A 14,144-nucleotide genomic window follows, 5' to 3' on the forward strand; every position below is an offset into this window, starting at 1 on the left:
TTGGGAGAGCTGTGTTTAAGGCCTGAGACTGCTCAGTACATACTCTATAACTGCCCTCCCTGCACCATAATATTTCCATTGTGACCATTTTTTTTACTGCAAAGATCCGATGCCTTAAATGTCATATGGTAGTGGGGGAGGAGGTGGAAGTAGGTTGGGTTGGTGTATTGATTGTAGGCTCTCACTTTTCAACACAGTCTGTTGGCAAGCTTCTGTTGCCATAACGACTCCACCGCGGGTTGCCTTCCTTAGTCATCAGCCTGTGAGCCGCCTATTGTCTGTGGGAGCCTTCCTCAGTCACAGCACAGAAGGACAACAAACAACCACTATGTGCACTGTGGTGGAGTGATAACTATTTCATTGATACTCAGCTGACAATCCAAAACTTCATACTTTATGATGAAAAATATAAACCCTGCCCGCTAGATGATAGCATCCTGATGATCCTAAAATTTTGTAATTTGCTTCTTCTTTTTTTCTTCCAATGCTGAAGCCAAATTCAAAGCAGGGCTACACATGTGAAAATGACGGTCTCAAACTTGACTCCACTAGTTATAATCTCAGGAAAAGAATCAGGTCGTATCAGTGTTTTGTGTTGTGAAATGGTCCGGGGCCATCAGGAAACGGTTCCAATATTCTTGGTAACAGATGGTCTATCATTCACAGTAGCTGAGTTCCTTTTAGGTGTGAATCCATTAGAACAGAGGGAATTTAAGGTAAACGTGTTTGTGAAAAATAAGCCTAGTAACATTAGATTTACTTTATTGATGTGATTCTCAATAATAATAAAAAGGTTAATAAAAAAAAAAATCTTTTCACATATCATTTATAGACCCTCTAACAATCATATTTTAGTTGAAGGAAATAAAATATATATCTACGATTCCTCAGAAAACATGGTCAACCGCTCGGTTGAGTTGCCAGTGTACGCAAACGGCCTGGCTCAAGTCGCTAATTTCTTATTTTTTGCATTTTTTTTTAAATTTCTAACCATTGCTACTCATTCAGTTTGTTAAATAAATTACAGGTTATTTTAACAAGTTCTACTCTCTGTGATGTTTATATATGAAAAAACTAAACATTTTGTGGCAGAAATTAAAGAAATCCATTCATGCCCAAAGTAACCCTAAACAGGCAAGTCAACCAGCTGGTTGACCTGCATATCTGCTTCCTGATTGGGTAATCTGAAAAATAAAACCTGAAATGTTGCTTAATGAAGAGGCAGGAACACAATTTTACCAACAATTTTTTTTTTTGCAAATGTCATTTCTTAGTGTGGAAGTCAAAGGGTTAAGTGCCCCCTTTATGAAAAAGTAGATGAACAATTTTTAACTTGCAAAAGGTTAGAATATGTTTGTATTCAGATTTTGCATTACATGAGTAATTTATTTAATACCTAAAATGATTTTTGAACACATTTAACAAATGTGTCATAGATTTCCAGCTTCAGTGAGGAAGCTTCCATATTTCAGTGTGACAAATGTGGCGCCCCTTGTGGACAAAGCGCTACCTCTTATCTCTTTATTGATCTGGTCCTCTACATGAGCAAATGTGTTTTCTTAAACATTTTTTTATTTTATTTTTTAGTAATTTCTTGTAACAATTTATCACTCACTGAATCTTTGCTGTTGGAAATGCCAACAGAGTGTTTCTGCAGTGTGCAGTGATAAACTCTCTGAGACCTACAGCAGTGGTTGAAAGCTTTAAAAATGAATCTTGTTGCTCCTGGTCTTTTTTTTCTCTCGCTTAGGTTGGTCACTTTTTTTTTTTTTTTTTTTTTAGAAATTTCGTCTATATTTCATTTACCAACCTCAAACTCATCACGGGAGCTTTAAGTCATAGAATCTGCAATATAGTCTTACCTGTGATATCAGAACAACTGAAAAGCTTTTTCCTCAGATTTCAAAGTAAAGTAAAAAATAAAAATCGATTTAATAGTTGAATTGAATACGTTTCTCCCTCTGGTGCACCATTGTTTTTCGTGTTTACCAAACCCAAATTTTGGCCATTCAAGCAGAACAAATCCGCACAGGGCAGCACATTCTGGTCCTCTCCATCCTAAAACAACCTGGAGGAGAGAGCGCGCAACTACATCCCTGCCTCTTCCCCTCCTCCTCCTCCTCCTCCTCCTCCTCCTCCTCCTCACAGCGTTGGTCGCCATCCATCCCCTCTCCTCCTGTACCATAACAGATGGTGAGAACAACATAGCATCCACCGGGCACCACAACAATAGACCACAGCATCCAGTCCGGACACCCCTGGCCTTGTACCATCATGCTCCTCGTGCAGGACTGCGCGCGGCATTGAGTGCCGTCGTGATTCATTTCACGCGGTACCACCAACACCACGGCCACGGAGGAACCTTCTTGCGACTGTTTGGGCTCTCCATCGAGCGGGGGAAGATGGCCGCTATGAAAATATTAACAGGCACAGGGCTCTGCTTGGCGTTCTGTGCTCTGGGGCTGCTCGCCATGGCGATTTGCACCGATTATTGGTACGAGACCGACGCGAGGAGGCACCGAGAGAGATGTAAAAACTATGCCAACAAGCGGAACGACCCGGGTTACATATACATTTCGAACCACAACCTGCCCCTCCAGATGCCTCCAAAGAGCCTGGAGAGGAAAGGTAACGGCCCAGATGCTGTGGCTCTCATCCGGGGGAAGCGGCACTTCCTGGCTGCAGCGTCCGCCATGGAGTCTCACTGCAACCGACAGTTTAACTCCACCATCTCCGGGCTGTGGAGGAAATGTCACCGAGAGGGCTTCGACCTGGAGACCGAGGACCTTATTTATAAAGGTAACCACGAGCAGTCTGTCTGACGCCTTGTTGTGTGCAGCAGGCCGTGATGCTCATCGATGAGCTCACACCTATCCTGACAAAAAAAAAACAAAAAAAAACACACACACACAGGGCCACAGTCTCATACTGATTTGCGTTTTATATTTTAAGGTTTTGTCACGAGATCGAGATGCGTTTTACACGCTTAGTGCTTATGGGTTTTATGGGTTTTGCTGTCCATGGTCCTGAATCAATCTCTTCTGAGTCCCTCTCTGAGATAATGGCCGGTCTGCTTTTGTATCCACTCCAGGCTATAACAGTTTTAACAACATCTGGAAATGATTCGTGTCTTATGGAATTATTTCATTTTTCTCAACATGCAGACCCGATAGATATAGTTGGATTTATTTTTGGGCCAAGCCCCATGGAAGGGGCTGCTCTTTCAACAACAAGGAGAAGCCATATTCCAGGCCTCACTCATTTATGCATCACCTGGTCCACACTGAGGTCCTAAAACTGAGCACATACACAAAGAGGGGAAACACCCTGTGCACAAAACACTGGTTTATCGAGTTGTTTATTTAATGTCAAAGTAGAATAAGATGAGCCTTATTATACACCAGTGTAGCTGGGAAAAACAAAGGCCAGTGTTTGACATTTTTCTCTGCCCTACACCTGCTCTGAATACAGCTAGAATAATGAATGGTGCTACTTTTTTAAGTTCAACCTCTGAAATCAGCAACTACTGGGCGATATCTATTTGAAATAAACAAAGGTCTACTCTCCAACAGTAAGCAACAGTACAAATGTTTCATTTCTGCTTTTCAAATATCAAACAGTGTACAGACGTATAAAAATCTGTTAATGTTCACACTGACAGTAGGCAGAACGACAACAGGGTTGTGTTTTTGACTAGACTTCCAGATTTGAACACAATGTAATGCCTCTGCAACAGCTTTATGAGCTTTATGTTTTCTTAGCATCACTTGGCATTGTCTCATGTAAACATGTGGAACATGCTTCATGTGTGTGCTTATCCACACCTTGTACTCAAGCCTTTACATGGATAGATGTCTCTAGAATAATATTATGGTCATATGACCAACATGTTTTTAACTACTGTCAGAGTGTGTTGTGCTTTTTCCACTCCATCATAATGAGCTCTGAATAGTCAAAAGGTGCAGACTTTGAATATGGGCTCATTTATAGGCAGGGTTGGTCATTTTCTCCAGATACCCTTTTTAAGATTTTGGTTGAAATTGTCTTTAGGTCCTGACAGAAATTCAAAACTCATGTGCTCTGAAAAAGGAATTAAGAAAATCTGTCATCTGTAGCAGTTGTAAACATGTAAAAACTTGGACCAATGTCTGCCACGAGGGACCAATTTGATGAACCAATCATGCCTCCCTGTTTCACTGCTCGTTCTCTACCCCTTTCATGGATTTGCCCACACTCAAAGCTCGTCACTGATGACAGAGTTTATACTGGGAGTTTGTCATTGGACGTTCTCAGTAGTAAAATAGTCACGTTTTTAAAAAGAAACTTGTATTATGATAAAGTGTAATGTTTACTTGAAACGCTGAATGAGCACCCAGAGGGGAGGGGGGTGGTTGTTGACAGAGCACTGAGGGAATGCTACTTTTCAAAATCATGCTAGTTATCGAAAGTTACCAAAGTTACCAACCCTGCCTTTAAGTATAATTGCATTTATTTGCCATTACATTTTGCAGAATTTGAAGTGACCTGAAAGTGGCTTGTCTGACTTTTAAGTTCATATTTATTCCATTTGACAGTTAAGTTTAGGTGCAATATTTTTGTTTGTATCACAGCAATTTGATATCATTTGTTTATGTCACATGCACATATAGTTTAAAAGAAAACTTGTCTTAAAGACGTGTTTTTGGAAAGGACTTTGATTATTATTACAAAAACATTGTAATAGTTTATCAGCTTGGGAAAATGGACCTAGAACTGTTTTTGTCTTGTGCTGTCTTCTGTCATATCAAATGAGGTATATAGAAGATAAAAATTGCACATAACTTGAGCTGGGTACTTTCCAAAGTGAGGGGGACATCTTATACAAACTAAAATGGACCCAATTGGGCAGCATAGCAGTAGTGAAAAAGCTTATATCAGAGCTGTAATGGTGCATGCCCATTGTTGGCTACTGAAGTGATTGTGAGTGAGTCTTGAGTATTGAAGCAGGGTGATCACGTTTTGCAACATGAGAGAGACCAAAAGTCAATCGCTGACAGGATGTTTTGGGTTGTTTTTTACTCTAACAGTATGTCAGTAATTGTTGTGAAGGTATCGGAAATCCTGGAATCGATAAAAATATGTGATACCAATTCTGAGTTGATGTGTCCAATTCAGAGTTTTGATCACATGCTCCAGATATACACAGCAAGTTTCACTAAATGATGATCTATAAATAGCTTTTTACAATGTGTTGTAAAATGTTCACATTTTTCACATGATAGTTTTGGCATCATGTGTTCCTAAAAACATAATAATACACCATGCAGGTAAGCACCGAAAATCTGATATTTAAATGTATATTTTCAAAGCCACATAGGGGTTTCACTTTTTTTGGTTGATTAGACCTCTGCTTACATTAAAAGGGGAGGGGATATATACTGGGGATGATTTAAACTCGCCATACTTATTGTACTTAGAAGTAATTAAAGGACACTTGTAAAGCTGGACTCAGGCCAAGGCTGATAGCGTAGCCTACATCTGGATTTATTTACAAAATTTCAAGAATTCTGTCAAAACATGCGTTCACTTTGCTGGAGCGTCATCATCTCTTCTTTGAATATATCCTGTAGGTCCCTTCTTCTAGAAATATTTCACTATAACATCCATCCATCATCTAAACTGTTCACTCTTAGAGGGTCGCAGGGGACCGAAGCAGATTTGGCAGAGGATGGTTGTCATTTAATCACGGATCAATCACCTGGATGACACTACATGACACTACCTAAGTTTGTTTCTTTAGACTGCAGCCGGGGCAGGAACCTGGTTTCTGTGCAGTGATAGAGCTGCACCATGCCGTTGTACTTAACACGCATTTGTCAAAACCAAAAACAAATTTGTACATTAATGTATCAATTGCATCAAGTGAAAACCATTTACATTTTTGAAATTGTGTGTGTCATTAGAAAGAAAGGAATACTTGTCAGTGGGAATGAGCTATTGTTTAGACTCTGGTGTTATAATATTGTCAAGCTTAGAGCTAGTTTGAGTGGAGTCTGATCAAACATATAATGGGTTCTTTCTTGGCACATGTTTATACCTTCCACCAAGTTTGAAAATTACTTAACCTGAAGATAAATAAATACTTCTAAGAACATGACCTCCTTCGCAGAGATAATAACCTAGAATCTGGATCTACCAAACCTGTAGCGAGTATAAGATCTACTGCTAGATAGCCAGCATTTTGTCAGCTTAAGTAATAAAAAAGTTGTTCTACTTTCAGCTTGTTTTGTGTTCAAAACAGCTTTGTTTGGGGAAAAAAACCTCCTATTAAATCAGCAATGCTTTATTAATAAGTCCGTCTTGAAAACATGAAATATTTGGTCTGAAATGGCACTCAGCTATAAACATCTTTCTTCTTTAATTGCAATGGACGCTTCCACAAAGCGCATTCAGATCAAAGCTTTAAAGATCACAAACCCTGCTCTCAAAGAGAATGAGTCTGAAAATCAGTGTTTAACAAATCCGACAAAAGTTTGATAATCATATTATCAAACCACTGAACTCAGATAACAAAGAGAAATGTGTGCCATGATTGTAGCATTTTGTTACAAATATGAAGTACTGTAGAAAAAGCCCAGCTCCCTAAAATATGAGATAAGTACAATGATGATTTACTTGCTGTGACATGAAGTCAGAGTTTATTGCCTGCCTGTTTGTGCTCCCAAAGTTGTTAAACTCTTGCCGTATTGGACAGGAAACACATTTTTAATGTAGTTGTATTGCACTGACCATCACGTTAATATGAAGGGATTTACTTTTAATAGGAGATTAGTGCTGTTTGCTTAGCCTTTGGTAGAAAAATCCATATTACATATCATTTTCTAATCCCTCTTAATAACACTGTAGAAGTGGTTGGAAACATGAGGTTAATAAGGTCATCTCAGCAAATAGAACTCAGTTAGGATGTGAAATGAATATGAAACTTTTCTACAATGTATATTGTTTTATAAGCTCAAGAGTGGGTCAATGGCTCACCTACATTTCTTATTTAATACCTCTTGTAATTTTCTCCGTCTCTATTTTTCCTGCCAGGTATCATTCAAAGATGTACCCCAGTCAAGTACCACTACTCTTCCTCCATCCTACCGAAAAATTTACCCGTCAACATCACAAAGACCATACGACAGGATGAGTGGCACGCACTCCGTAAGTTTCAAGTGTTTCTGTCTTCTTAGAGTTGATTGAACTTGTTGGTTTGTCACTGAGTATCTGTCGCTTGCTTCTGTTGTGTTCATCCACTTTTATTTTCGCTCAATGTGCTACTTATTTAAACAATTAAAAGCTGCTGTTCACAGTTCTAGCTGGTTATGAAATAGACTTAAATTAATACTGATGCATTTTTATGACCTTCAAAAGCAAACGACAATCAGAATAAAGAAAACCAAGTGATTAACTGAATGCTGCTGAAAAGGCCTTTTTATTACATTTTCTACAGAGAATATTCAAAGGGAGTGATACATTTGACTGTTAAAAGACAGAAGGATGACATTTTTTCTTAAAAACATAACTAACATTTTCAGACAAAATCAGCAGTGAGATAAGACTGAAGCTTTTTTCACAGGGGTTGCCATAAACGACACAAACCGAAGGTTCCTAACAGCAGCCTTAAGCTATAAATAATAACATAATAAACAGACTTTTAGTTTGAAAAATAAATGATATACCATCTGATTAATGTCAATACTGAATTCACCTTGTTCAGTCAACATTTTGAATTAGAGAAGCTTTGTCAAACTCTGTTTACTTGATCTAAACGTAAGTGTGAGGTTTGGCAATCCCCAGGGCACTGTTTTAGGTCCTATCTTATTTCCATTGTGTTTTTCTTCCTGGTCATATTATTCAGAAACATAACTATCCCAGGCATTCTATAGTCCTCTTGGAAATTTAGGTATAGCTAAAAAACAAAAGTTCCATTTCATTCATCATCTCTAAGTCAGTACTTGATCTACAGTTTTTCCACACTGGTGCATTTTACCATAATGACTGCATGTAAGTGTCTAAATTTCTTGAAAGAATGCACTTAGCATTTTTAAGGCACATCTGCCTGTCGCGCCTGAATTTATCACTGACCTCATAAGCCCCTCTCTCCTCCGTCTAAACTCGTGAGGAGAGGTTTTCATCAGGTCATCACTATTAGGGAGCCGCTGGCTTTAGATGAGCTTAACTGGGCACATTAGGTCAGACTTGTATTTCTTACTCTATGTCCTTGCTTAGACAGATTAAAAAAGATAGAATGAAGGCGTTGTTTGACCTTAGATTGCATCAGAAGTGATGATCAGTTTCTGAACTTCCTTTTTATTCGTAAATAAAGTGTTGTTGTGAATCTGCTGATATTTTCTGTTTAAGACAGGCTGTAAGATGAATGTAAATGCTATTGTTATTATTTATCCACACCTCTAACATATAATCTTGATTTCTCTTCAGTTCTAGATCTGTTTATGCTATAACTAGTCATTATATCATATCATAATATATATCGTTATATTTTACGGTTTTATTAGAGGAGGTTTTTTTCTTAAAAATGTAAGGATGTTTCTGTGAAAGAACTATGGAATTATGCTAACTGTGGAAAAACAGAGTAACATCTGTTATCAACTTACTGACTAATATATGTACATTTGTATTATAATAAAAATAATAAGCTTCATAGTAAAATAACTTACAAATATTTGGGTTTAAGTGAAGGTTTTGGTTAAGATATGTTCCTATAAATCTTTCTATTTTCCTTTGCCTTTCCCTTTCAGAAGAGTTCAAAAGTATGAAAATGTCTTAAGTTGGGTAATTGGTTACTTTGTTGGATCCATAGACTGTAAATATTAATGGACAAAGCCTGAGTGAAGTCAGCCATCTGTTACTGCAGGGGGCTCCGGAGGCTCATCGGCAGCAGCTGCCATGTTGGAAATGTTGTCTCAGCCTTACTTTCAGTCAACCTAATGACAGGCTGAGAGCTGGAGCTGAGGCGGGTTTTAAGCCTTATGACAAACCATTATGCTGCACCCGCCTGTCATTCATGTCAGCTACGCACCTAACTATGGATAACACGTATTGTTCATAAAATCAAAACAGAGCCGTTTAAAAAATGTACAGTGTGTGCCCCATGATGACAATAACTAATCAGACCTATTACGTTTTTTGTACCAGGCTGTAAACATTTTAATTCATGCTGTAAAAACTGTCTTTTTGCCTGTTGTGTGTATGTGAATCCTGGATCCAGCCTTAGGCGGACACCTGACAAACTACAGGGTTTTGAAGTCCTGCATTGGCTTCATTTTTGAAGACCGGAGGTTGCTGCTTGGTTGGATTACGTGGCTTCTCTTTGACAAGACAAAAAAAATATGAAACACTTAAGATTGACTTGTTAGTCAAGAACATCTACAGTATGCATGGTGGATAATGGAGATGCAGATTCTGGCTTTACCTCATTCTTAAATAATTGTTACATTTTTAATGTTAAAAAAAACAATTAACACAACAGTCATGTTCTGTTGATATGGGGTACATTTTACTTGGTGAGGATTTTGTCTCTGCCTGCAGATCTAAGAAGAATGACGGCCGGCTTCGTGGGAATGGCCGTGTCCATCATTCTCTTCGGCTGGATCATCGGAGTGCTGGGATGCTGCCAGCAGCATGACCTCATGCAATATGTAGCTGGGCTACTCTTTCTCATGGGAGGTACTGTGAGAGCAGGACACATGCACACACAAACATGCAGACATCAGCCAATTTTATAAAATCTCTGTGTTCATTTGGTAACAACTAAGAGCATCTTCGTTTTGGCATGAGAGTAGTAGATTCCTGTCCTGCAAGACACACATTACATATTGGAACTTCATAAATTTATCATTTTAAGTCACTGTTTGTCTCCTCCGTTCACACAGGAACATGCTGCATCATCTCCCTGTGCACATGTGTGGCAGGAATCAACTTTGAGTTATCGCGCTACCCCCGCTACATGTATGGCCTACCTGAGGACATTAGCCATGGCTATGGCTGGTCCATGTTTTGTGCCTGGGGAGGCCTGGGCCTCACGTTGCTGGCCGGCTTCCTCTGCACCTTGGCGCCCTCTTTGAGCACACCTGCTCGCACGACAACCCACAAGCCCAGGCAGGAGAATGGAACCGTGTGACAGAGGCGTGGGGAAGCGACTGACCCACAGAACGCACAAAGCACACCCTTCCAACCTTGATGTTTGACTTTGAAACAGTTTTATGTCTGATCACCACTTCACATTACCCTAGACATCGCCATCCCCCCTTCAGTGTTCAGTGTGCCTGAGGAGGAGAAGAGCAACAGAGCAACAACAAACTTCACACACCTGATCTTGGACCTTCGGGAACACATAGAGTGACACCTGCAGTAATGCTCTTATAGCACAAATAAGACTTTTTTGGGGGGTGGGGTTCAGATGTTTGACAGGCTGACTTTATGGCGATCTTGATGTGACTGTTTTCTCTGAAGAGAATTTGTCTTAAAATGGTGCTCTCTTAAACACACACACAAAAACACACACACAAACACACACACTAGCAAATGCTTTTCCAGACATGCTCAATTACTCTGAATGAATCATGGGAGCAATCCTCCAAAAGAAGCAAACACACAAAACATCAGGCCAGAGCATCTTGTCAGCATTCCTCTTTCAGTCAAGTGATGTGTGCTGTGTTATTGTTCCTGATGAAAAAAAAAATCTGGCATTGACAGCCCGTTGCTATCTTGTGTGTAGCACACTAACTGATGTGAAATATGAGCCCCGGGGGGATCGTCTGCAACCTCTGCAGAGCACCAAGTGCATCAAGCAGCGTGGTCAGTATACGATAAAATACAAAGTCAATTTGCATTGAAAAGCAAAACCTTCTTTAAAGATTCTATATGTATAAATGCATCTCTGTGTAGATCCAGATCATTGTTTGTGTGAAGTAGATTTTGAATAAGAATGTTTGTTTTCTGTTTGTTCAGAGGTGAGGATGGCTGAAAGTGTGGAGAGGAAATAGTTATAGGATGATGCTAGCAGCATGAATCCATTACTGGGTTCAGCAACATGAAGGTATTTTGTGGCACCAATCTGATAGAGCTGATGCGGGTGTTTGCTGACAACTAAATCATAATCTGACAAGAGCGAAATAGCACAAATCAAACTGTGGAGAAGGATTTCATTTGCTCCCTTTTTATCCTTATGGGGTCTGCCTTTTTTAGTGTAATATTCTGAAAAGAAGCGGGTTAAGCAATTTTTAAAAGAAAAGAAAAAAGCAACCTCACTGAAAAGAAAAGCACAAGCTGAGGTCCAAATCCTCATCTGCAGAAAAGGAACAACGACCAAAGGGTCATGAGGTCTCAATTTAAATCTGGATTAGAGAGCTACTGACAAAATAAAAGTGGCAGAATTTGGGGGATGATTTACATCATTGAGATCATTGTCCTTCAATGTATGTCGAGAAGCCTTTCTCTCTTATGAGTGTTTCAAATGAAGATGGATGTTTGTGTAATGGTGCAAAATTGTTAAAAAGTTAAAAATGAGCTGAAAACATTTAACATTCTTGATTTAAAAGTTGAATATTAAGAATGTGGCATCCCAAATCCACAGTTTCATTGACGTGTGCAACAGATGTTGTGTCATCTCTTGACCAGTAGTTAAGTACTGGTTACTTAATTCCCACATAGAGGAATAGGGAGTATTATGAGATAGGACCATGGGAATTATTCAAATTTTCTCTTATTCAATCATATGATTAAAAATACCTCAAAATCTGATGTGGAACAAGCACAAATAGTTGTTTTGAGAGGTTCTTGAAAACAGTGTATTAAAAATTTGTGTCTTTGAAGTCGAGATGAAATTATATTTAATTAATTTCTAGCTTCCGTATCTTGACATATATCTGTCACAGCATAGAAGGCAGCCTAAATGTTGAGAGGATTTACATTTTACTATAAAGTTGGTCAAATTCCCTGAGGACTTCTTGGCAACCTGTGCTATCGCTAACTTGCAAACTAATTATTTTGAGCTCTGACTGATCAGTGGATGTCATGATATCGAAGGTGGAAATTAGGTGGTTTAAGATTCAGTAAGCACACATTTGTTTGCTGTAAAAGAAGAAGAATACATGATGGATTTTGATTTGAGATTACAAAGAAATGCATTTTTTTGGGATAGATTTGGCCTTTCAATGTGGAAAACCTGCACAATATGATGTGATCTTAAAGGGTTAAAAAAGGGCATTTTCCATTTCCCTTTGACTTTGATTGTCGTGTGTTAATATGAGGGGAGTGACAATGGAAAGTTTACTTCAGTAGGATCTAACCTGTGTTGGACAGTAATGTGCAAACATTATTGCATTTATATTTTGAGAAACAACAAAATAGTGAATTAAAATACACTACTTATTTCTCAGAAGTACATTTGTGATATAAAATTAGAAGCTCAATTTTAAATCAGCGCTGGATCCATGTGTGAAACACTCCTTGAAATGTGTAGAAACATAAGTTGTTGTGTCCGAATGGGTCGTGTCCAATCAGAGTGTAGCTGGTATGACAGTGGTTTAATTGATAGAAAAAGAGAAATGATTCATGTGGTTACACTTAAGGATGAAAATAACTTGCATCAGCCAATTTTCTGTTAGTTCCTCCCACTCATCAATACATTTAGTTTTTCAATTTTAAAGCTAACTACAATTTCATGATCAAAGAATATAACAGCCATGTGTGAAAAAAACGTTTTTATAAATGTCAATGCTGGAGATGAGTCATGAGATATTCTATCAGCTACGTCGTATAATTTCTTTACAAAAAAAAAGGTGTTATAATATGTATTGACAACACTGTGTGTGATGTTCAGTCTTTTCACCATCACCATCGACCTCCTCAGGAGGTTTACCACTTTACAGAAGTCGAGGAAAATACCTGAGGCATGATTGAAAACTGTATCTTCAGTGTCTTGTTGAATCTTTGCACTTTGCTGGGTCTCATAAAAGTCTGTGAACCTGAAGTTTGAGCAGGTGAAGTTTTACATTTTACGTTTGTAAGGTCACTAAAGGGGAGCAAAAGATGACCAGAGCATGTAATAAGCACCCAGTTGTGTCTTTTACAAACGGTTTGGGTCAATACTATGTTGTGTGTTTAGGGAAAGTCGGCCTCGGCTCATTTTGTGAAAATATTTATGCCAGGATCAAGGACATACCATAAATATAATATTATTTATATCTATGGTTAGTTCACAGACTCTGAGTCGATGTGTTCTCTGATGTCCTGAGAATCACAGAATGCTGTGTGGTGTTTTAGTTTGATGAAGTTTTAAGTTTAAAACCCAAACTGATGCACAGTAATATAAGTACTACTGATGCAGGAAGCTGTAATGTGTAAGTACATGGTGCAAATATTCTTTGTTGTTAGGACTGGGGGCACAATTCTACACAACTATTACAAGTGTTTTGTGTATCATAGGAGGGAAAGTCTGACTTTTTCCAGTACTGTTGTGCCACCACGGAAAGTATTACAAGCAAAAATTTAAAAAGCACATATTTCCAACCCCATATCTCAAATACTCCAAACCAACAACAGGAGAAGAATTCTGAACTAAGATTTGTTATTGATTGATTGAATTGAGTTCCACTAGAGAAGCACAGTAGCACACAGTAGCAGGATTTACAGACCGTTAAGAATAATGTATTTTACAAATCAACTGAGGTCAACACAGTGTAACCATGTATTTTCAATTGCTGTAAAATCCCCCACAAGTGGCGACTTCCCGTGTTACACGAGGAGCTTAGAAATGTACCCTGTGCAATGAGAGGTGCCCAGTGAAAAAATGCCACCATTTCAAGTGGCACATGTTTCAGTAGCACAGCTATTATTTTCTACAAGTCATTTATACTGGTTCAATCCACTGCAGATGTTATGTGGGGACTATAAAGACATTACTGTCTTGCATGATCTCATTACAGTTAGTTTCTTTCAATATATAAAAACTTGTGTCCATTTTTAATTTATTTATTTTAATGAAATAAAAATACGTAATTACTAATGTCTTGTTGCTTTTAGTGTTACCAGATGTGAGTTCTTCCTCTCCAAATATGGAAAAAGAAGCACTTATCCTAAATATGTTTAAAATGTCA

At 38.5% G+C, this 14,144-nt stretch overlaps 1 protein-coding gene across 1 annotated transcript; it reads left to right on the forward strand.

Moving 5' to 3' along the window:
- The first annotated feature begins 2,131 nt into the window (after positions 1 to 2,131).
- tmem276b (transmembrane protein 276b) lies at positions 2,132 to 14,053 on the forward strand. Its single transcript, XM_061036936.1, has 5 exons — positions 2,132 to 2,799; positions 7,072 to 7,185; positions 9,574 to 9,711; positions 9,918 to 11,847; positions 11,930 to 14,053. The coding sequence occupies exons 1-4, from the start codon at positions 2,403 to 2,405 to the stop codon at positions 10,163 to 10,165; spliced, it is 897 nt and encodes a 298-aa protein (XP_060892919.1). The 5' UTR covers positions 2,132 to 2,402; the 3' UTR covers positions 10,166 to 11,847; positions 11,930 to 14,053.
- Positions 14,054 to 14,144: the final 91 nt, after the last annotated feature.

The sequence above is a fragment of the Labrus mixtus genome, chromosome 1 (assembly GCF_963584025.1).
Source record: "Labrus mixtus chromosome 1, fLabMix1.1, whole genome shotgun sequence".
Classification (NCBI taxonomy): domain Eukaryota; kingdom Metazoa; phylum Chordata; class Actinopteri; order Labriformes; family Labridae; genus Labrus; species Labrus mixtus.